At 34.8% G+C, this 25,309-nt stretch overlaps 1 protein-coding gene across 38 annotated transcripts in view; it reads right to left on the bottom strand.

The window, feature by feature from the left end:
- Positions 1-25,309, bottom strand: part of RIMS2 (regulating synaptic membrane exocytosis 2) — a 458,893-nt gene that overhangs the window by 123,307 nt on the left and 310,277 nt on the right. For 33 of the 38 annotated variants that reach the window (XM_039387624.1, XM_039387618.1, XM_039387621.1 and 30 more), the window contains 2 exons: positions 13,776-13,955; positions 12,555-12,664 (listed from right to left, as the gene is read on the bottom strand). In XM_039387624.1, the coding sequence (XP_039243558.1) occupies positions 12,555-12,664; positions 13,776-13,955 (290 nt within the window). The remainder of the gene's footprint in view (positions 1-12,554; positions 12,665-13,775; positions 13,956-25,309) is intronic. The other 5 variants (XM_039387626.1, XM_027717662.2, XM_039387633.1 and 2 more) reach the window with 1 other exon arrangement.

Here is a 25,309-nt window from a genome sequence, read left to right as displayed (position 1 = left end):
ACCTGCTTTATTTTTCCGCATTACTTATTAAAATGTTAAATTAGTAACCAAACTGTGTTTAACAAGCAGACAAAATGACATCCCATTGCCATGTTTTAGAAATGCTACTCAATATTGTGATGTAGTTTTGAAAGATGCAACCTCACATTTTTATAAATACGTCAAATTTGAAGGTATTTATTGACAAGTTATTAGTTAGACTCATTATCATCTGTCATATTTCCCAGTTAGTTTTAGAGCTAAATTTGTAAAATAGCTGCTGATATAACAAATTTCAATAGAATGTAGGTTCTTCTACCTGGAGCATCTTATGAGTACTTTACTTCTACTGTTTTGTAGTGTTGTGTAGTGGGTTTTTTAATTTCAGTATTTTCCCAGCCTGCAGATTGCAGTTATATGCCTGCCTACAACTACCACAGTCTGAACAGATTTATACCTTATATAAACCTTATTTTGCTTGAACTAGGATTTAATTAAAATGTAGTATTTCTCTAGGTGCTCATAACACATATGAATATGTTAAATATTCTCACAGCACACATAAAACACATTCAGTATCATTTCTCATGCAAAATTTAGAAGCTGTTGTGGTCTCTTAGTGAAGTCTAGATTCAGGCGGCCGGAGGAATAGAAAGCACAAAAGAGACTCACGGTAGTCATATTTAGTAGTTCAGGCAAAGTGTAGGCCCCATTTCCAGGAATCCAAATGGTCTTAGATGGAAGAAGATGCTCAGGTCAGTCACCAGGATGAGAGTGCCCTCTGGCATGACAGCTACATGCTTGTTTTTCAAAAAAGTGTATTTGAACACTACTTCTGCAAGTCAGTTAAGCAGGTTGATCTGTCATCACTTCTTTGACTGGGGCCCCTTTATTCTGCCTAGTTTGGCTTCAGTCACATAAATTCTTTAGATTGTGTCTAAACTGTTCAACAGGTTTGGAATACAGCACACTTTCAATTCTACTCCGTGCATCCAGACTGCTCACAGAGTGCTGGGGCTCCCGTGTATGTGGAAACCAAAGTGCATAAAAGGGGGAGGACTCTGACTTGAGTCTAGTCTTGCTACAGACTTAAGACACAAATAGACTCCAGACGCTTCTCTATCTGGGAGATGAGAACTGGAAGGCATTTTTGATTCCCATAATATAGACAAAGCTGTAATGTAATCCCATGAAATATTCTAGAGAGTGAGGGAACTGATAACTTGAAAGGCTTAAAATTTTGCTTTGATAGCTACATCATCTACTATGCACCCTAAATTAAGACAGTAAAGGACAGAATTGCCTGGATCCTTTTCCCACTGTCTTATCTTGAGTTGCCCCCTTGGGAGCCGGGGGGGGCCTAGAGGTGATTGGGTCCCAGGAGAGCTCCCCCTGAAGAATCAATCACAGCTCTTCTTGTTCGCTCCTGGAAAATTAGATATACATGACAACCGGAAACTGTTGGCAGAGTTGGCAGAGTTGGCAGAGTTGGCAGAGTTGGCAGTCAGTCTGCTGTTGTGTCTTAGTGTGTGTGAGTGAGGGCCCAGGGGTGGCAGGGCCCCCTTCCTTCCCCCCCTCCCTGCCTGGGAAGAGGGGCCCTGGCCCCACAGCTGTGGCCAAGCCAGGGCTGGAGGCAGCATTGGAGTGCACATGTGTTGTGAGGGAAGAGACTCACAACCGCTGAGGTAAGAGGGAGAGAGGCAGGCCTTCAGCCAAGCCCTCTCCCCGCCCTTTGCAGCGAGGCTGCGGGCAGCTCGGGACAGTTATAACTGGACTGAACACCTGTAGCGAAAGCTGAGTGGGGGCTTTTCCCCCTCGCTGTAGGTGGGAGTGGATGTAAGGCTTAGTATTTTGAAGCTGAGCCAAAGAAGCTGAGAAGGCAGCTCGGTGCCAGGAGAAAAAACTCCAGGCGAAATTGGAGACGGGCCAGAGAGAGGCTTGGAGGGTGCCCTGCAGAAGTTTGCTGGGGGCAGCCGAAAACTGAGGGAGGAGGAATGATTCCTGGGACACGTGCACATGACAAGCCGAGCTGAACTGCAGCAGCTACGGAACGGAGGGAGAGTCACACAGCAGAGATTGGCACGGAACCACGGAGGACGGACTCAGAGCTATCTTCTTGGACTTTGTGAGGAAGAAAAGACCTCAGAAAAGAGCTGGAGGTTGGTGGGGAGTGATCAGCGAAACCCTTCTCCCTGACACCCTAATGAGAGAAGGACTGTTTACCTATCAACCTGAGGGTTTTCTCCTGAACTGATTGAGGGAGGGGCTCAAGGGATGATAGAAATGTGTTAATATTGTATATATACAGTTTCTTTTAGTTTGTACAGTATTTATTTGTATAGGAATAAATGTATATATTTCCCTTCCCCGATACAGAGGTGTGCCTGCCTGAAAATTTCTCTTTGGTGCTGAGGTAAATTGTGGGAAGGTGGGGGGAAGCTTGGAGATTGGATTTTTGTGGGGGTAAAACCACCACACTCACAAACTCAAATAATCAAAAGATATCATACAAAATACATGCAAGAGAAATGCAAAAGACCTGAGGAAAATTGGAAAGGAATAGTGGTTTTGGTAAGAAATATTTGAAATCAAATATTAGGCACTGATTATTCTCTTGGAGAAAAGAGCTCTGCAGAAGAAATTTCTAAAGCATGAAATGGACACCTTAGAGAAATTAATAAAAATATGAAAAGAAACTATCTTAAATACAGGTTAGTACAATTTATTTTATTGTGCAATGGACATCTTTCAGGCTCTATAATTAATTATATAAAATATTGGTTTTGTTGAAGGAGTAGAAGATAAACTGAGAACAAAACCAGCTTTAGCCTGACTAAATCACAGTTTATTGGTTTGTCAGCCTTGTCAGATGAGTGACAAAAGTCTACAACTTTATTATGACTGGAATTTAGATCTTAAAAGTGTGACACCGAACTATCTGGTAATTTGTCATGCGTTACAATTACAGCAGCAGACTCCCAGCATTTTAATTCATTGAGGACTATGCTGGCATAGCCACCAGAGTAAGCGAGGTGACCATATGCATTTCTGTGATGGGCTCATGACATGGCACCCTCTCTGCAAAGGCACCTCATTCTGCCTTGTCTACACCTGATAATAAGGGACATATTAAAATTGTTTTCCCTCCCACAGAATGAGGTAGCGGAGGCAAAACTCAATCCCTGCTCTGTATTCTCTCTGCTAAATTAATTGTTTGAGGGAGTAGAGAGCTAGGAATAGTCCAGAATAGTGCAGCTGGGTCTGTACCCCACGTGGGCTTCTGGTAGAGATGGAAGTGTAAGAATGAATATCCAAATTTTAATAAATCCAAGTCACTGTCCAGATTATGCATTGTTCACTGGAAGAAGATATCGATGAGACAAAGTCTAATGTAATATGCTTTTAGAAGTACATGCAAAAATAGTAACATATTTCTTCAAAACAATCAAAGCAATTTAGAAGCATGAACTCATATAAAACTTCAAAGTAAGCTGTTCATTGCAACTTTCTTGTTCTATTTTTTAGATAAGAAAACTAAATCTCCATGTTAACATTTCAGTGCTTTGAATTACACTTATATCTACAGCATTTCAAAAAGACAAGGATATCAAACATAATACAAACTAGACAATAGAAATGATTGCTAATAACATAAGTCTTTCTCTGCCAGCATATGATAATTAAAATGGTCCATTTTTGCTAGTCAGATTAAAACGTGCCAAACTTGTAAAATATATACACAAAGGATGTAAAAGAATATAGACCTGGTAAAAAGTGGAAGACAATGCAGACAATTTTGCAGATGTCTACAAACTACTTGGCCTCTTAGGGCAAGGCAGACCACAAATTCCAAAATGAGAAGAAATAGAGAAACTATCCCCCTAGTTTTAAATAGCCAACATGATCACATGTCGTGTAAACTATAACTTCAGCAATACAGTTAGCTGTAAAAATATAAAAATCTGGAGGTTTTGATTCCAAGAAATATTTTTAAATCGTAGTTGAAAATAATTATACAGAGGAAGTAAAACAACACACTGAAATTGAACGTACGTGAACTTACTAATTTGAGCTAGCAGAACGAAGCAACACACACACATGCAGCAAAAAATAAGTAAAATTTCTAAAGCACCCACAATTCACAAGCAATATCATAATCAACTTGCCTTTTCGCCCATTAACAGGTGGGGTTTGATGTTTTTCCTCATCTTTACAACATTAAAAATAGACAATGATGATTAACAATTGGAACGGCTACTATGACAAACAGTGTAGCTATAAGCACACACAAATGTTTTGTAAGCTAAGTGAGCACAACTCCATGCACTATGTTTGAGTTATCACAAAGCACACAGAATGAAGAATGCACAGTACACACACCACTGAACACCACAGTGACAAAACCATAACAAAAGCAAGAAAAAAGTAAATTGTACTATAGTGAAAAATGGGAAGGCAAAGATCTTAAAGGACACTTTGGATGCTTAAGTGAGAACTACAATTAAAAAAAAAAATAAACCTTCTTTTCACTTCCCAAATCTTGAAATTACTCTAGCATCCAGATTTTTGAACAAATAATGAGTCCTTCACAGTAATTATTCCTGACTTTGTTTTGTAGAAGAAAATAGTAATCTGTATTTTCTTCTCTTAAATAACAATGGGAGAGGGGTTCAGGGCACAAGATTCAGGCACTTACACTTTTAAGCAGCATTTAGCATTTTAGGCATACATAAGTATGCTAGTAGTTTTTCCTACCAGCTAGTACTAAATGTGTTTCTTGCTCAGCTCATCATTTTTCACGCCATGCTTCCACCACTTTTGACATTTATTGACATGGATAACAGAATGTAACCTATTAACAATGCATGTAAAAGTTAAATTTATGCACTTATGAATCTTCCTTTGAGAAAGAAACTTATGAACAGAAAAATGATTGAAAAAAATCTTTAGATCTCTGCATATATTTGAATGTGTATGGGGTGTTTTCTGAAATTAGAAGTTAAAATTTTATGTTTTAATCACATGGTATTTGAGTTGAGAACTATCAGTTTTCATCCCACTACCAACTGAACTGTCTTCCAAGCAGGATGAGGGACATTATACAAAATAGTCTAAGGATTTCCATGTAATGCAGTTTCCTACTATTTTCATCATAATCTGTTTGCCTACACGAGTGAAGAAAAAAAACATGTCATGACACAATAGCATTTACTTCCCTGTTTGTAAAAATAATAAATGCAAACTAGAGAGCACCACATCTAAAAGATGTCTACCCAGATTTGTTAAGGGTGTTACTTAAGCATAGTGACAGAGTACTTTCATAGAGAAGGATAAAAAAGTTAAAAACTTAGGTGACTTTTTTTTCAGATTGTATTATTTTAAGCATTCACAACTGGTAAATAAACTATGCTACAATGAACTTGCTTGTGTTGTTCTTTCATAAAATGGTATAAATATTCACTGTTTTTTTCCTTCAATACATTGACAAGCTGGCTGGTAAAGCTTCCCTATATGCTCAGGGGAAATCATATCTAGAGGAGATAGGCACTTGTGGTCAGACAGACCTGCCTCGACCTCTGACTCCTGAACTCCAGTACGCTTGTTTTCTTCATCTCCTGCTGCATTTGTATAAGCAAGGTATGACAGGGGGAAAAAAGCAAGACAAAAACATGCATGCTTTGTTACAAGCTGTTCAAATAAAAGATAAACATCAAACAAAAGACATCCGCAATAACATACAAACCCTCAGTCTGTGGCAGATATTATTTTTTTAGTGAATCAAAGATTAAATAAATCTTTGTGCTATTTCTCATTAATATCTCTAGTTTACTCCAATGAGATCCTTCAGCAAGTAATGATGCTCATATGCAACCCTTGCCGTCCCTTGTTGCCAATTTCTTATTAAATTTTGAAGCACTGGAAAGCAGACAATAAGTACCAAAGCAGACAAAACAGACAGATATTGTAGATAATTGGTTTAAAAGTATCTTCTGCTTGGCTTTGCTTTAGTTTTTCTAGGAATAAAAGTCTAAGCCTCCATTCTCAAACAGCACATTTTAAATTGTGTATAAATCACAAACAAGTGGACACACTTGGTACCTTAATAAGTGCAGAACAAACAATGCAAATGCTTTTCCAGTTTGGAAAAATATCCTCAATTTCCCAGATAATACGCTTTTTACCTGGATTTCATAGTAGTTAAAATGCATAAAGGAAGATGCTTTTCCACCAGTATCTACAGTTGCCTAGAGCATATCTAAATACTAGAGAACATTGAAATAGTTGGAAATAACAGTAAAGATACCATTAACTATAAGAAACACAAATATATTTTTATGTCATTAATAAAGAACCAAACTTTCTTTTGTGACAAAGCTCAAGAAGGTAACAACACTAGTGATGCTGAAGAGCGTCGAGATAAGCAACCGGTGTACCATATGCCTGCTTTAATTTAAATGTCAGTTATTCATTAAACACTTTTGGCACAATGCAGTACATTGTAGTTTTTCAAGGTTCAGATTTTGAATACTTATTGATTTTTTTGTTCGCTGTTCCCAGAATTCTTTTCAGTTCTCTCATTACCTGTATAAGCTTATGCACAATTAAATAGCTCATCGAATTACTCGACTTCAGGTTTAGCTAGCATGTAATAGTAATTTAAAAACTACTTGTTCTAGCAGGTTATTGTTAATAGAGTGAAATTTAGGCTATAATCAAAGCCAATGCAATGGAAACTAACCTCTGCATGGATTTCTGCTCTATAATTCTGTGATAAAATCACGGCATTTAAATTCCAATTAAAATCATGACATTGAAAATTCCAATTAAAAGATTCAGCAGGGATATCATCTATACACTCAAATGTATAGAAGATGTGCCTAAGACTTTAAAAAAATCGATTTCAGTAGAATTGAATTAAAGTGGTTGTGGCATGTTGGTACCCTGAAACATAAACAAACAATGGATGTTATGAGCACAGCTTTATGACTCCTCAGTCATTTTTCTTTATGCCCTTTGTGGTCTCAGACCTAGATAGTAAGATCTTCAAATTTCATAAAGCTGTTTAATTCCTCCTTTTGCCAATCCAAGAGAAAACGATAAACTATGACTTTCCTTGAAACGTCAGAACTTTGAGCTCTTCATTTTGGTAAAATTTGTTCAAGTTTTGCTGTTGAAATCGTACCAATGCAAATAAGATATTTTAATATTCTTCAGGGGCTGAGGTCTCTGCCCCCTCTCAGGAGGGCGAACTAAGCATCCACAAGTAAAACCCAAAGGGGTTTTTTGTATTGTTGCAAATTCTTTGTTGAAGTCAAAAACCCAAGGCAGATTCAGGCAGTATCCTAAGGAACCCTTGGTACTGATGTTAACTAAGCTATTCTCTTTACTTTCCTGTCAAGCACACATGATGCAAGTTATGCTGTGCAAGCACAAAGATGTCTAACATCATACAGCCAGTTCCACAGAAGTGTCCACACAAACAAATGGGTGGGTGCAAAGCTATGTGCCTTCATTTTTCAGACTGCTGTGTTTGACTAAGTCATCAAGTTCATAGCCAAGCTGAAGGTAATCCAAGCTCCTATCCTATATTATATACATGTGATCAATCACCTTTTATAAAATAAAGTACCTATATATCATATAGTCTTAAAAACACGTGAAATCACAGCTGATAGAGTATGATAGGATTATGACCACTGTTAATACAGGTCCTGTGCAATTGCATTAAAATAGTCTTTCTCTGTCTCCCATCAAACTGTAGGGCATTGGAAAACGCACAACAAAATTCCTTTTCATTTTGCAAAACTATGTCTCATTTAACAAAGAAATGATGTTCTGAATAAGATAAAACCCCTTAAAATAAACAGCGTTTCTGTCAGGGGTATCTGTGTTTCCTAATTGTCGGACTGCCTCAGTAACTCACACTCCATGCTGTTACAACAGTACCTTGACATTGTTCTTTTTACAGATTCAAAATTGTATTTAGAGAGATATAAAAACTGGACTTATGGCTGCTAGCTATCCCTGATTAAACCTAATCAAGTATTCCTGTTAATTCCATTCATAGCTAATTTTATTCTGCAACAAGATCACCCATACCTGAAGTTAAGAGAGGACAGTTAATCAGCATTAATGTCAGGCTTTAACAGCCTCTGAAATAACTTTCCCAAGACACAAGATTATTATGAGATCGTGTAATTAAAGTCTGTTCTATAAAGCATAAATAGAAGGGCAAATCCTCACTGAGCTCTACTGTTTGCTAAATTTCTGAGCACTTTATTTTCATATTTTAAGGTTTTATTACATTTCTTTACCTAACATAATTTTCTAGTTTTTATGATTGGATGGAGAGTTTGGAGATTTTTTTGTGGGAATGAAGAAAGAAAGGGCTATGTTTATTTTTAAGAGGAAAAGGAAAAATCTATATTAGGAAAAAATTCTCTCTGATTCGTAATTAACAACAAACTGAAAGGGTGAATACTGAATACTTTCAAGAGCACTTTATGGTGTTCCATTTTAATTAGCAACAAGCAGTGATTGATTTCATCCTTCTACCAAGGCGAGTAAGAATAAAGAAATACACTATAGCCACATATAAATGAAAAAAATCACATTAACCCCTAAGAACTATAAATATTGCAGTATTCACTTATTGTCTGTAGTGTTAATAATAGAGAACACTTAAGAGTAAATAAACATTTCACATGCTAAAACCAATTTCAATTGTTTTCCTACAAATGTTCATTTAAACAAGATAGCTCTATCTCTAGGACAATTTAAAGATATACAAGCAAATATTCAGCTGGAAAAAAAAAGTGTTCTGGCGATTCAGTAGAGAAAATTCGATAAAAACTTAAGTGGTCCCAGACATCTCTTCAGAACTACTTTCCAACCACCTAACATGAAAATATACTAAACTAACAAAGGCTAAAGCAAAATTCAAATTGCCTAGATGCTATGGTATACCTTGGGTAAATAAGATAATTATATGCATTTCATAAATACTCAGTCTTTCTTTTGATCAGGTAAATCTGACACTGGAAGCAACACAGCAGTGGGAAGTTAAGGAATTAGTAAAAACACCGTGATGATAAAGGACTGTAAATGCAATACAGGTAAATATGTTCTCCTAGAGAGTATGTGGGAGAGTATGTATGAGACAATACACTACAGATAGGAATGGTCCTTCGCAGCTACTCACAGCTAGATTTCTTATGAACAAAGCTCTCTGGCTATTTCAGAATTTTGAAATAAAGTATTCTGGGGATACCTACATGCCCTAGAGCAAAATCATGCAACTACATAACTACATAACACAGCTCATGGAACTAAATCTAACCCAAATCAAGGTATTTTAATTCTAATCCTAATTAGGAAAGCCATTACCCAGAGTGGTATTTTTTCCCCTATAGATTCCTTCCCTTCCATTTCTAGTCACGCAGCCATAATCACACCATATTCCACATTCCACTGAGTACTGCACTATAGCAAAAAAATATCTCCAACAGCAAATTACTCCCTTATTTTTACTTGAGTTCTGGCTTTTCTTCTACTACATTTTAAGAAAAGGTATGCAGTTTCAACCCTATAACAAATACAGATTATTCAAATCTATGCAAACTAAATGAGACTACTGTAGAAGTTAACAACAGATAAGTTTTTACTTTTTTCTTTTTCTCTTTTTAAAAAATGAGGTGACTTCAAATTCCTCTTTGTCTATAATGTATCTTTTATTAACTCTTTTCTTCAGTACGATTTTAACTTAATCTGGTCAGCAATAAAATCATTGATTTCAAAATACAAAAAGGTTAACCTTCACACCCTGTTTCCAAGCAATATAGAAATGCCTCTGCTTCTATAAGAGCAGAAAGGTCTGTTCTGTGACGATGACATTTTCTGGTATGGTCATTAGGCTTTCCCAACAATAGACAACCATTTTGATTAATCCAAGGGTATATAAAAACACATTAAAATCTGCTCAAATGCCTACAAAGCTTTCAGATTTACGTGATGCTATATTTGTTAAATAATAACATAAACTCCTTCTATGATAGTCAGTGTTTCCAGTTCTATTACATTTGAGTTTTTATAACTGGTACTTCATTTGCTTAAAATAACTTTCTGTAAAATTCAATTCTCCACAGTAAAAACACTGCTATTAATCTTAATTACGTTTTGTCACTGACAGAAGTTAGGTAATCTGCTGTTCTTGCAGAGCACTATTATTTTTAAAGAAAATTATTACTCCCCTTAAAGGAAATGATTAGAAAATCCTATAGAAGGGGAGAAAAAGCCTCAAAGGAGAACTTCATTGGTATTAGAATATAAGATCTTAATTCATGACAGAAAATTGTATAGAATTCTGTATGAAAACTGTATCTATGGAATATATTTTTAACAGGTTTTACCATCTTTATATATGTAAATTCAAAATGAAATCTATCTATTTACTGTATCTTGAGTCACTGATGATGCTTTTATTGTACATTAAAACTTCAACATCTCTGGATTTGGCAATTTTCCATAACCCAGATTTTCCAAAAGACTATTTTTTTTCAAAAGACAGACTTAAAGGAAAATATTACTCAGTCTTCAAGTAAAAACAGAGTTCCTCAAGTCCCAGCAGTACTTACCAGAGCAAACAATTCTAGCACTCCTATAAAAAATAATTATTTTATTGTATTTATTATATTTCTCTCTATAGAACCTATGAAGTAAATAATAAATAAGACTGCTACCCTCTCTAATCAAACACAGTAAAAATATGCAGTACTTCACAATTGCTGCTCTAAGGATCTTACAGTCTAAATAGATACACTATGCAAAGAGCAGGGAAGAATGGCAAAACATAAAAGCATATACAGCAATGACAATAAACATCATGTGATTAGATGTGATTATTTCCTGGCATATCTAGACTGTATTTCGTATAAGCAATTCACAACACATAAGACGACAAAAAAATGAATATACTAGGGTGGTGATCTGAGAAAACAAAAGTTTTCTTTTCATGGTGTTTTTGTTTCCAAAATGGAAATAAATACTGTAAACATTGTAAATATTAAATTAAAAAGTCTGATGAGACAGATTCAGTAATACTACATAAAGACCCTCACTGGAATAACCAAGGACTGCAATTGATATCTTGTGGCTTGCTATTAAGTAACTTAAATGGTTTTAATGTTACAAAATATAAAGGGATTTCATTTTTAGCAAAAATATTATACCTTTTTGAAAGGTATAATTAATTCAACTAAATTTTTCCCTATATTATTTGAAAATTACCTTGTAATTTAACAAATGTATCACATTATAATATGTTTGCAATAAAAGCATTGTTTTGATCAAATGCATGGCTAACATTACACATGTCAAAAAGCTTCAAATGCCTATATTTAAACATGTGCCTGAATATCTGCTAATCCTGGAAAGGTACATACATACACAGGTTAGCTGAAATGCCCTTATTTGCTGTAGCATAAATTCTTGGTCTTTAAAAAGGGTACATGTTTAGGTACTTTTCTAATGACAATCATATTTAGACAGTATTATTTATACCTTTTTCATGTAGAACCCTGTACAATTCATGAGCCACAGGTCTAAAACTAAAGACTAAATATTTATGACAATAATTCTGACTGTATCTGTGTAATCAAGTAACATCAATTGCAGTTGGGTTTATTTTTCCCTATATAGCCTCTGAAAAAGGCTTTCAGGTGAAAAACAAGCCCTTCTTTATGTACAGACCTTCATAAGATTCTATCTCCTTGTCTCCATTGTCTAGGGAAAGTCACAAAAACAAAACAAACAAACAAACAAAAAAAAGGAACCAAAGCACAGGGGTTAAAAACAACAGAAGTTTTATAAAAGATACAATATACATGTTAAGAAGGATAAAAAAAGGAGTGTATATGGCCATTTAGACTGATTTTGCACAGCACATCTAATTATTAGAAGATGAAGGTGAATATATATTTGCTATCAAAAATGTGTTTATATACCCCTGTTTCTAAACATTTTGGAAAATGTCTCGATCAACCAGTGCTTTTAACAGACATTAAAGATAAGCTCAATCAGAGGACCAGTAAAATATGAATCACAAAATATCTTTCTGACCTTTTCCATTTTAAAGATTGTTACCTCTCTTCTTGCTCTTCCTGTTTCAAGAAGCAGATGTTTTATATTAGTGTTCTTTAATACACTACACGTGAACCCACAAGTGATCCACTATGTTCCCGACTCCCAAAAGAGCCAGAATTTTATCACTAAACAACACACCGAAGATCATTTCCTGTGCCTGTTGAAGTCAATGACAAAAGTCCTATTGAGTTCAGAAGGAACAGGATCATCCTAATAGTCCACCTTGGTTCATGTGTATTGCTGGTGATTCATTTCAGCCAAGAGTATTGTAGATATTAAAACATAATAGAAGAAAACACAGTACAAAATACAATACTACTGTCAAATCCTAATCCTGTACACAAAAACTCAATAGATTTCAACTCTAATGGTAAAAGAAAAATAATAAATATAACCAACCTTCATGAGTAATTTGGATAAAACCACACACTTACTTCTCTCCAACGTCCCCTTGGGTGGGAGCTGCGGTAACTGCCTGCCCCTTCGCCCTACTACCGGAGTACTTGATGGACTTGTCTGAACAGACCCAGATCGAGGATGTGACCTATGAGACACATATCAAAACAAACCACAGCCTTTAAATGACAAATTCATCCTTAAATATCATCAAGAACTGATAACATGACTAAGTAGGCTTTACATCACTTGGGGCCCTTGCAGTCCCAGAGTGAAACTGTTATCTCATTTCAGAAAAAGACCTGATTAAAAACAGAAATCTCTCCATGAAAAAGAAGCCAAACTAGGTCTGAACATCCATAAGACGCTTGTTCGTACAGTCAAGCCAGAAAACATGTTGTGTGCATATTCATGGGCATATGAATATAATACCCACATACACATAAATTTATCCACAAGTCAAATTCAATGATCTTTACTCAGCATGTATTTGCTTAAATTACATTTAAGTGGCAATGAGATTACATGGATTTGTCTAAACAAAGTAATAAACTGAGAAAAGACACTGATATTTGACTCTAACTCTCACTGGGGATTTGATGTTAATAACTGTAACTTTGAGAAAACAAATAATGTATTCTGCAGTTCTAAAATAAGGAGAGGCTTTACTGAACATCAACTAGAGCAAAATGCACTCATCTTTTTATTGTATTATGTTTAAGCTAAGAATAATGCATAGCAATCCTCAAAATATCAATCAGGGATACTCAAACAGGAACAATACAGACTATGGCACAGTAAAATGTAGTCAGAGAAAATGGTGGTTAAAATGACAATTAATAGACAAAGTTAGTACAGTCCATCTAAAGAAACTTTTTTTTTAAAAAAAAAATAGTTTCATTTGATGTTATGATGGTTGTTCCATAAGCAATGTCTGATGAACACAAATAATTTCTCATTCTGTAAGAGAAGAATATGATAGTTATGAAGTGCTTTATGTGGGAAACCATCCAGGATTCCTGATAAATGAGAAATCATAAACAAATGTAGTTAAATACAGCTAGCAAATGATTTGCAATGGCTGCCACACCATTATATCCAGAGTTGAATATAAATAGTGTGTTGGCACTGAAAAGGTTAGTATCTATTGCTACTAGTGATCAGCTAAGGATGAGGCGATACCAATTAGCTACTGGGAAAATAAAATGGTGAGCTGGTGGGGCAGGAGGGGATTAGTCTGATTGATTTGTCTGTTTCACCTCGGTAAGGCAGGTGAAGGAGGGGCAGATCTTCCAGTCATTAATGAAGGCATCGACCTGATGAGGTTTGAGTCAGGACGCTCTGTGGATCGGGAGCGGGAGTTGGTCCGCTCTAGCATAGGACGTTGCTCTGTTGATCTGGATCTTTGATATGGCTGTCTATCTGCTGCTTCACAATTCCTGTAATGTTAGTCAAAAAGCAGCTCAGATGAACTTTTCTATTAATTATAAAATATGCTGCATGACACTGGTTTGGAGCAAATCATTTTGTTATGTATATTTTTGGGGGGAGTAAATTTTCTGATAGAACTTCTTGATAACATACAGGTTTTTTATACATGTATGATTTGACTTGCTCCATATAACTTGCTCTTGATAAATGGGCTGAAATGTTTCCAATGTCTTGGTAATGACTATCCATGCAATAGTCTGTTTCCTGACATTAAAATGTTGGTTTGTGTCAATTAATACATCAACCTGGGAAGAAAAGACTAGCTGACATAATATTAAGTCTCACTAAAGCTTAGGACTCATTTAATTGTGCAGTTTAATTTTAATTGTGCAGTTTAATTTTGCATTATCCCTCATATTAGTAGGGGTTTTTTTAGATTGCATTATCTCTAGAGGTAGCACTCTTGTTTGTAGGAAACTCCACATTTGAGATGTTATAATTATCATGTAGCACTGTTAATTATTACTAAACTTGGAACGTCTGTCAAAATATAGACTGGACGATAGTGGTGGATTCATATGTGGTGCTCAGACTGTAATCCAATGAAAATCTGCATCATTAGTACTTGCAAAGGTTCCAACAACTAGAAAAAGTTTGGTTTGTAACTAAAAAAAAAAAAATCTCCTAACCCACAGTCTATGGAACTGTACTAAAACAGCAGTGGAAAAAGTTATCATTAGAGACACAATGGGGAGAAATTAGACTGAGTAAAAAAGAATTTCTTGATCGAGCAGTCTGGTCTTTTACTATTAGGCAATTAATCAAACCATTCCTTTCAGAAAATAATCAAGCCCCACCTTTTTTCACAATGCAATTGGTCTCTTTGAAAGGAGTAATGTTTACTAGCAACATCCAAAAATAAATTAAGGCATTTTAAAAGTAAAATCCATACCCTAATGGAGCTATTTCTTAAATTCACAGTCCTCTCAGCTCTCCTTGAGTAACCGAACGGCTACAGAATACAAATGGGGAATGTGTACCCTTCAGGACTTTTCCTTTAGCTAAGTCATGCCTTTTACAATGGAGTCAGTTAATACAATGAGTGGCTGGATGGTGATTAAGTGTAACAAGAAGTCAAATTTTAATCGGTATCAAGAAAGAGAGAGACATATCACAACCTCATTATGAAGAGTTTTATGTTAGTAACAGCATTTATTTCTAAAGAACATTGAAAAACAATATAGTGGCTAACTTTGCTGCATGGGTTTATAAAACAGCCATTACAAGCAATGTCTCTTCAGGCCTTCCATGAGGTCATAATTGGACTCCCAGAGCAAATGAAGGAATTGCCACAGACAGATTCAGAATAATACCACACACCATGAACCTATATCTATAAGCTCCTAACAAGCGAACACACCACAGTGGGACACATAATGGTAATTATAAGCTGAGGCACTAAAGATTGGAGGGAAAGTACAATGAGCCTGGCACAAAACCATGACAAAATTACCTCACTTCTTCTTCTATCAGCTCTGTTTCTGAATGGGAAGCTTCATCAGCAAAAACATCCACTGTCTCGCTTCTTTTACATTGTTGATAGACAAAGAAACACAACCTTAGCTTTAATATGAATGCTTTTTAGTTTATGTAACTGTTTAAGAGAGCTTTCAGTGCTATGGAAGGTGAGAAAAGTGTCAGCCACCTGCATGATGGTTAAAAAAATGACCATGGAATACATTCTTTAACTATGGAAGCAAATTTCAAGAAAAAATATTCCTAAATTCAACAAAGTTACAAAAGAGAATATGGCCAAGGTCCAGAAAACCCACCCCTACCTTGTTTACCCACATATTTAAGAAAATTAGTGAGCCCACAGAAACTTTCTTCTTTGGGTCTGCTACACACACATAGCTAGAATACTCTTTAGCTTGTCAGTGAGTGGAGGACTGCTAGGCCACACCAGCAGCGACTGGGCAATATGTGAGAGGTTTTATTTAATTTTCTGTTTCTCTCTTCTTCCAACATCCAGTAGGAGACATAGAGAGGAACAGGTAAGTAGCAACCACATGATTCTCACAAACACTTCATGAGAAGTTCAGACTCTCACTTGTTACTCTTAAGGCCTCTTTAGGTATAAAAAAATATTTTTAGGATTTTAGGGATCTGACCCATTTCCCGTATTAGAAGGCAGGGAGGCATTTTTACCATTAGAATTAATACTGATGGCTAGGCGTGCAGGTTTTGTATTCTGTGGATCATCACGGAGCCAGTGTAGCTAATCACTATGCTACCAGATATAGGCCTCAAAAATTTTGTATTCAACAGCTAATATAAATATTCGGTTTGCTACAATCTGCAGTTGGCATTTACTTTAAGTGGAAAAACAATCAGGGGTTCCAGAAGTGAAGGAGAGCGTGAATTTTGGCAGTGAACATTTTGCTTTGAAGCTTTGGCACTGCTGTTGTTTTGTAGACTGCAGGATTTGAAGACTAAGTTAAATCCTGAGATGAAACTGAGTTGTCACTCTCAAGTTCCAGGCTACATGCTGCAATCCTCTTCAAAAGCACCATAGCAAATGGAGGGCTATTTCAAGTGGACTTTCTTCCACTTGAAAGTTTCACTTTGTTGTTTTACACCATACACATATAAAGAACAATTCAACTGATAATTTTACTGTCTATTCTTCATCCTCACTTATTCTTTTGTTCTTTTAGCAGTAAACACATGTAATATATAATCCCAGTCTTCAGAAAAAAACTATCCCTTTTAAAGAAAAACTATCATTCCAACAAGATGCTTGGGTAGTGAAGGTCCTCCCTTACCACTGAATACAATTATGCATTAATATCACAATCCAGACATAAGCATGGAGAGCAAGTTAAATTGAAAACAGAAGTCTCTAACTTTTCAGATATCATTCCAAGACATTCTCAAAAATTATCTAGATGAAACTTTCCTCTTTTCTCATTGTAAATCATATCATACAAATTCCTAATTTTTAAAGAGGTATATATGATAGTCTTAGTTAAACTATTCAACATCCATATAATATTTTAATGTACACTAACACTGTTTATCTTTGCTAACAGACCTTTCATTACGAAAATACAGTTAATGAAATGTCAAATAATGACCTCCTTCATTTAGTATTGCCTATGGTAGCATCCTTCTACCTTTGCTAAGGAAAACATGCATGTGAGATGGTCTATTCCCTTGTCAAAGTATGCAAGTCTTGTAAGCTGACTCTCCCCTACACAGAAGAAAGAGTACAGCAGTGTTTGCTTCTAAGCCAACCCCACCTATCCCTATGAGACTGAGCTCCCTGTAAGTCACTAATATATGGAAAATCTTATGAGCTTTCACAATCTAACTTTATATTCCAAACCCATCAAATATTAAAATTAGAATCTCATAGTATTTAGGTACCACTGTAAACTCTAGTTACTACAGTACAGTATCTAACCAAAGGTGCTACCACACTTTATTTGATCTACTGATTTATCTGCATTGTTCTATATTCATATTCTGGAAATTTCAAACACTAACTCTTTTCCCAATGCAGAAAATAACCATTTCTAATTTTTAATTTTTCAGATTTGTTACTTTCTTAACAAATAAAAAGAATTTTCAACAAATGATTTTACTCATTGATCTAAACTTATCTATAGAGGAGGCTTTTTATAAAAGCTGAACATTTTCCAACAGTAAGCAATTGTAACAGCTTACAGAACAAATAGAAGTTATTTTTCCCCAGAATGACTGCAAACACAATTTATTTGAAAGCCCATGTTAATTTTTTTTTTACTGTGTACAAGCTATGAGACCATGCCAATCATAATTTTAGTATTAGGTTTTTCTTGTAACAAAAAACTGAAGAAATAAAAATAGAATAGCTGTAGGAATACAGTACACTAAAATCCAGCTCCTACTTCATATTTTTTCATCTAGAAGCACTGAGCACAGAACAAGAAAAATACAACAATACACTTTCTACTTATCATAATTTCAATATCCAGCTAATATACAAGGCAATACCTGTCAGTGTCTGTGGATGGCTGCTGGATTTCAATCCTTGGACATGTTATTCTTCTACTAGCTATAGGAACTTTGCTGTTTAGTCACAGACACAAGATCCTCTGTTAGCATAACATAGATAAGCATGTCTACAAACAACTGAGATTTCTAGTACCAAGCAAACTTAAATTTGAGTCATAAATATTGCAATGGAAAATGGGAAGGAGCAGTACACTGTCAAATGTCTACATAAACTGGTGATGGGATAACTCACCAAATCACTCATCTACACCTCTAGGGAAACTTAATATAAAGTTATGTGGTGCTATAGTTTTTAAAAGCCAGGAATGTAATGCTTTTAGGTACTCTGGTTAAGGAAAAAAAAAAAAAAAACAAGGAAAGAAAGATATTTAAAGACTTTTGTGTTGCAGTAATATTCTATCATGATTTATATATATATATGTAATATATACACATACATGCATACACTCATGATCTATTCACATGCAGATTACCCTGGTGATAGCTACAAGTATCTCTACGTGCCATTGACAGGCACGACTAAACTGTAATACCCCAGTGTCTGAACTAGTTTTCTACCAGCTGACTCAGCTAAGCAGACAAAGAACTCTGCTGCAATTCCAGGCACGCTGTGCTCCACACTCCTGTGTGCACACTGCTACATCTACAGAAAGTCAGAGGCTTACAGCTTGCTTAAGTATCTGCACATGGCATTGCAGTCACTTTGGTGACTCTGTTGTAGACATATCTAGTCCTGCTAACACATGGTGGCATTGCACAATTATAAAAATACTGACAGAAAGCACAGAAATCTGTACCTATAAAGATTTACTCTCCAAAATATGTTTCATCGTTGATATATTTACTGAGGAATAGCAAAGCCCTGCTTTAAATAGGGAGTTAGGGCAGACAGGTTTTTCAATGTTTTTTTCCAACCTGAAGTAGTTTATCATTCTATGGATGCAGTCAGAGGTTTCTACTAGCTATTACAATCAAATATCAGTAAAACCAACAAGGAATGCAAATTCTGGAACAACTAAGACCGAAATGATGTGCTGAAATATTTCAGATCCTCTTTATCTGTAAAATCAGACCTAACTAATTTTGTGTATTTTTGAGGAATTCAAAACCAACTTGAACATTTGAAAGGAAAATAGTAAAATATGTAATTTCTTCTTCACAGAAAATCTCAATATTAAACAAAAAGAAGTGTTGAACCCTTTTGACAAAGAGGTTTTTTAACTTCCAGGTGACACTATTTGCAACCACATTCAAATGAGAGCAAAAACAACAAACGAGCTAATAATAATAATAATAATTTCACTTAACTAGTTAATTTTAACTAGCTTAAGAATCAGGTTCCAGTATTTTACTCAAAAGTAATTTCTAAAAACATATGAACCTTCCAGACTACCATTTCCTTACACAGAGGTGAATCAATGGTTGCAAGGAACACATATATTGCCCTATGTTTTACCAATTTATTTAGCTTGCACCAACTTTAACAAATTAACATTTATTCATTTTTTTATCCTGTGTCTACAACATTAAATACTTGTAGGCATTCTTTCACAACTAATTTAAAAGTCTGAGAAACTTAGATTTTTGCTATAATGTCAAATGTTAGGTGTTTTTTACATTATTGTTTCTGGTACTTGTAATGTACATTTTCATTTATACAGCCAGTTACCTTATATAGTATCTTGTATTTTGCCTACTATTCTAACTTTTGACATCCTTTACACAGACCATCAATTGACACATATTAAAGAATCACACCACAGGAACACATATCTTTATGTTCATAGATGATTCACTGAAGATCATGATAAAGTTGATTAGGATTCAAAAGCTGGGAATTCAAAATTCTCAAAGCTGAGAGCTGAAATCCTTTCCCCTTCTTTGCCTCAGGTCAGTTTTATAACTGAATATACTGTAGCGGTTCTCTCAAGATAATAATCTAAACTTCCATAAAAGTATTGGAAATATTCCAAAATATAACAGTTTCAGCTCTATATTATAAATTTATTCCACATATTTTCCCATTTCAAAACACAATATTTTATCCACTGAACTTGAATGTTATATCATAATGTATGAGCAATGATAGGAACATTCAAGAGTTTTAATGAACATGTATTTCATGACTGAAGTATAGTGGCATATAAAACAATGAATAGGGAAGCTTGAGAGGGAAGCAATGAGAAACAAGAATTTCCTAGTAGAGCTTGAACTTCAAATACAGTTCAGCAAAGAACTTAGATTATAGACTAATAAGATGAATTAGTTGTAGGCCTAAAACTAAGCATGAATTTAAATATCCTTTTGTACAGTGCAGTACTAAATGAAAAATCTGAAAAGTACTTGGCTCTTGATGGCTTTTGTGGGATTTTTTTCCCCCAGATCTTAAATACAGCTTTATTTCTAGATGGCACACATACATAGTTGGCCTTTTTTTCTCCAGTGACATTTTTAAGCACCAATAATATGGTAGATATTTAATCACAACCAGGGCTACAACGATGCAGTTTACTGTACATAAATACCACAGCTGTACGTTTATCCACCTTCTTAACTTTTGGCAACAGCCCTGTAATTCTCACCTCTCTGAAGGCAACAAGAGTTCTGTCATTTGATGAGCCTAGGATTTCAATTGGATCATTCCAAGAGAAGCAGATATGTAAGACTTTATTATCTTTTAAGTTCTCAAATTACAAATGAGCAAAATAGCATTCGGTTTCTGCTAAAGGCATTCTCTAAATCCGTTGATCTTAACAGATTCTGATCCATTTCAGTAGTCTTTATTCTATTAACGTATGTTTTATGCCTTATGGTTTACCTAAAAGTCATATTGGTTCATAACAAACGATTTTATCTTCTATTTCTTTTTCCAAATCGTTTTGGAGATAAAGTTAAATGGGAAGAGAGAGTAGTAAAAAATATATTTCTTTTAAAATTACAAATCTATTTTTAGATATTTACTATGTTGAATAGTAATCTAATATTTACCTACATTAGCATCTATTCAGTACTAATTATAATACAAGAGAAGTATCTAGACTAGTAACTAGAACTATCTCATATGACTATCAAAAGCAAATACAAAAGTTTTATTTACACAAAACACTTTTCAGCTTGCTTTAAATGCTGTTCATTTTCAACATTTTTGTGCACTTTCCAGGGAGAACTAATAAGCACAGCCCTTGGTGTACACTTAAAATTGAAGAGCCAGCAAACAGTGGCACTCTGGTTGAAAAAGCTAGGGAAGAAATATGGTCTCAAGTAAGTCTCTGCAGCTGCACTAATGTTGAGTCAAAAGACCCTCAAAAACCTCTCCTTTCTAGAGAACAGAGAAACTTGCATTAAAATCTTGAAGAATTAATTCTGGGGTTTATCAGATTTTTTTCATTTTCAAGTTGTCAGTCATTATGTTCTCCCCCGTTCACAGTCACAAAGGAAGTAAGCAAAGGAAAAGAAAATCCTTGCAAGAGCAAGAAGAAAATGAGGGAGGAGCAGTAAAGTAAAAGAACTAATAGCAAGGAAAATTTGTGTGCTGTCTTGATCAGAAGCCAGCTACAACTAGGAAGAACTAAAGATTATAAGGCACACAGCACTTTGCATGGGTTATGCATCAATCACACGGGAAGATAGGTTAGACAGCTTGAACTGGGATTATTTCTAAAAGTAAAAAGTATTAGGTCTCAGAGACACATTCCCCAACACTGTGAATGTAGGCAGGTATTATCATTAAAAAACACTTTTTCACTAAAGCAGCCCAGAATAGTGAGAACAAGCTTTAAAAATAGTTCAAACGCAATGTTCTTTTTCTATTTGTAACTGAATAAAATAGTTTAATCTTGGAAAAAAAGACTAGAACATAAGTGCCTTAGTTCTGAGTCAAGAAAGACATCAAGAAAAATACATTTATTAGGAATAACTTTGGTACAGTTACAAATGAACTCTTATTATAAAGATTTAAAATACATTTTAGCTTTATCTGTAACACTACACTCTTTACTTACCCATATTTTTCAGCTGAACCATTGACTACATGATCTGCCCATGAACTTGCACCATTGTACCACCTTTACAATGCAGTTAAAATAAAGAAACGTTATAAAGAAACAAATGTACTGTTAATAGCACTCTAATTTATATGACATTACCACTTCTCAACAAAATGGGAAAATCTCCAAGTATTTCCAAATAATTTTGTACATTTCATATTTTCGCTCAGGTATGAAGAAAATCATCTTTTTCAAAGCTAAACACTATGAAAATTATGGGGTTTTTTCCTAATATAACTCTTATATTTAGTTTCTAGATTTTTCAGTAGTTTAGCCATGAATTTCAGTTCCATAAATCCTAATTGATCCCTCATCTTTCCTACATAAAAGTCTTTATGTTTTCAACGGTTATTGAGTTTGTGGAATAACTAAAGTTCAACTGATGTTCACATGGAACCCTGCTCCACTTCGGCCTTCAAAGCTCTCGTTTGAATATTTGCTACTACCACCAAGATCTGCACCTGCGGCGGCTCCACCCGGGCCCCGGGTGGAGATATAACACTACCAAAAATAACATTACATGGATCAATAGTTTAAAATATTGCTTTTAACTTCAAAAATACAAATTTTTCAATTTTTTTTTGTATAGTAAGGGTTTTTTAAGAAGTAGTTATTTAAGAAGCAGTAGTTTTTAGTTATTTAAGAAGTAGAAGAAAACTCACTTCAATCAGATCAACCAATGATAACTAATTAAATTTTATTCTTGTATTATTCTTCCAGCTACTGAACATGGACTACTGAAACACTTGCAGTATCATTTCAGTAAATTAGTTGAAGACAATGTAAAATACATGTAGTAGTATTTTATCTTAACCAGAGCCATTGAGAAAGAAAATAATGGGACAAAAAAAAGCTGCTTTAAGAAATCAGGTGATAAACTGTTTACATGCCACTACTCCAGTATATTAAAAATAGATACAAATCATCCAGCATTTGGTTAAGGAGTTTCAACTGGATCGCTGGAGTTCGGTACTTTCAGGATCTTGTTAGGGTAAAGCCTTGGAGCTCCTATGCTTTCACTACTCAATGATTTTCACAACAGTGAGTGAGAAGCAAGGCAGGGATTATCAGAAAATATCAAGAGAACACTCTATTATAAATTTGGACAAAAATATTCCTTTGTATGTAGTGAAAATCCTAACCAAAGGCTGCAGGATGAACTTATTATGACTTTAATACACTGATCCAAAAGTTTTTATGAATCTATTCCTGGGAATCACAGCAGTATTTTTTGCATTACTCCACTTTTTAAAAAACTTCTCATATTCAGAATCTGAGGTTTTACAATATGTTTACAAACGTAATAACACCACATCTCCTGGTCATTATGTTGAGGGAAGAATGTATGGGGTGCAGTATATGTGAGTATCAATCAGCTGCCCTAGGTTCTTCCATGTCAAATTGGATGGTAAGGGGAATGGCTTTTTATGGTTTTGGGGGTTTTTTTGCATGGTTTGTAGCCAGATCAATGACTGGACAAAATTCACTTCAGTTTAATCTAATTTAGTTTTAGACTAGATTTACACTTAGTTCTGTCTAAATTAGAGCACAGCTGGAGAATGACAGATATATCTTTACACTCTCCCTGATCATCCATATCCTCAAAATGAAAACCAGTCTGTCCAATTACCCAGTATTTAAAGTAAGATTTTTTCGTAAAAGTACTTTATTCCAGACACCAAAAACACATAAATATGATTTTAAAATTGCAGTGCACTTTGTTTTTCTTTAAATATGACTGTATTTATTCATAGTAATCAAATAAAAACGAAATTTCTTGCTATTAGGAAAGACTGCTTTACCTACTTTCATACTGTAGATAAAAATCAGACATTGACTTAAAAATGGACAGAGAGATATAAAATATCTAATTGTACAAAGGGAGAGGAATACCGATTCGCTCGGTTTTTCAGATTTTCTTCTTTTTGGACTTTGCCTAGCCCTTTAAACATGAAAGGCATGATCAAATAACTATTTCCAGAGACACTTCAAAATGTTACAGATTACATGTCAGATTTTAGTTGTATTATGTATATCAAAATTAAGGAAGACTAATATTACTTTGGGTCCTAGCACAGTAAACACCCAAAATCAATTTGAAGGCATTTGGTTAGTCCTTTTTTAAGTCAATATGAGCAGTAACATGTTAAAAGCTGAGCACCTTCTTAAGTGACTCAGGTTATTAAAAGAATGAAATTAAGGATTCTACATTGTCCTATAATCATTCCTAGTGACTGAAAAGGTTAGCCATTAGAATTATGGTGCAGTTAGGTGGAGAAAAAACCTTCAGTTGTACCTAAGCTCCTCTGTACTATTCAGTTTTCCTCCCACATCTAATGAATAAAAAATTTTTCAAGTTAAGTATTATGCTTAAAATAATCCAAAGTCATATTAATAGGGGCCTAAAAGAAAATGAGGTACTTAAAACTATGGAAATTAGTTGTTCTGTATTTAGAGAAATATGGCATAAAGTGCAATGTAAATTTAGATATCATTAGTCTGGGCCAATTAGAAATTTTAGGCTACACTTCATAAAAAATGTATTACTCAGCTTTATCTATTTTTATTATATAAATTAAAATACCTTTCAGGAGTATAGGCTGTGTCATCATAATATGAAATAGGCACTCTTCTCTCCTGTCTAGTCCTCCTGAGTATGGAATAAACAGCACAGATATTTCAGACAATTTAAAGGGTGCTTTTTTCATTATGTTTTCCCTTACTGTATTATTAAGATGTGATGAAGATAGTGCACTTTCATCTACAGTTCAGCAGTATATTCTGAACATACATTTTCGTATATATGTGTTAATTTCATCCTTCTACTTTCAAATTATATTCAGAAATTATTAACAACATATTAAGAACACCTGATCAATGCAAACATATTTCATAGGAGTAAAAAGTTACATTGACAGGACACTAGTACTTGAGCAATTGAGAAAAATCACCAGAAATAGGATATGTATGTTAGAAAATTTCTGACTGATAAAATGTCAGGAAAAAAAATTGAAGCAAAATCTTGTTTCCTTAAGTGAAACAACAGAAATTCTGACTGTATAAATCTAGAGGATTCTAAATTTGGGGGTATAAATAAAAGCATAAATAAAGCTCAGCACGTCCAGCCATGATGTCTTGCGTATGTTCAACCCGAGTATCTGCAGCAATGGGAACTGATACAGGTAGTGCCACTGTGCTATCACATTAAAGAGTCAAGGAAATTTGGAACAGAGTACTGAGCAGCAGGATGTTCTTGA

The sequence above is a fragment of the Pipra filicauda genome, unplaced genomic scaffold, assembly GCF_003945595.2.
Source record: "Pipra filicauda isolate LSUMZ 115617 unplaced genomic scaffold, ASM394559v2 scaffold57_size4234018_pilon, whole genome shotgun sequence".
NCBI lineage: Eukaryota > Metazoa > Chordata > Aves > Passeriformes > Pipridae > Pipra > Pipra filicauda.
Note: the sequence above shows the minus strand (reverse complement) of the source record. Positions and strands in the feature narration are given on the sequence as shown.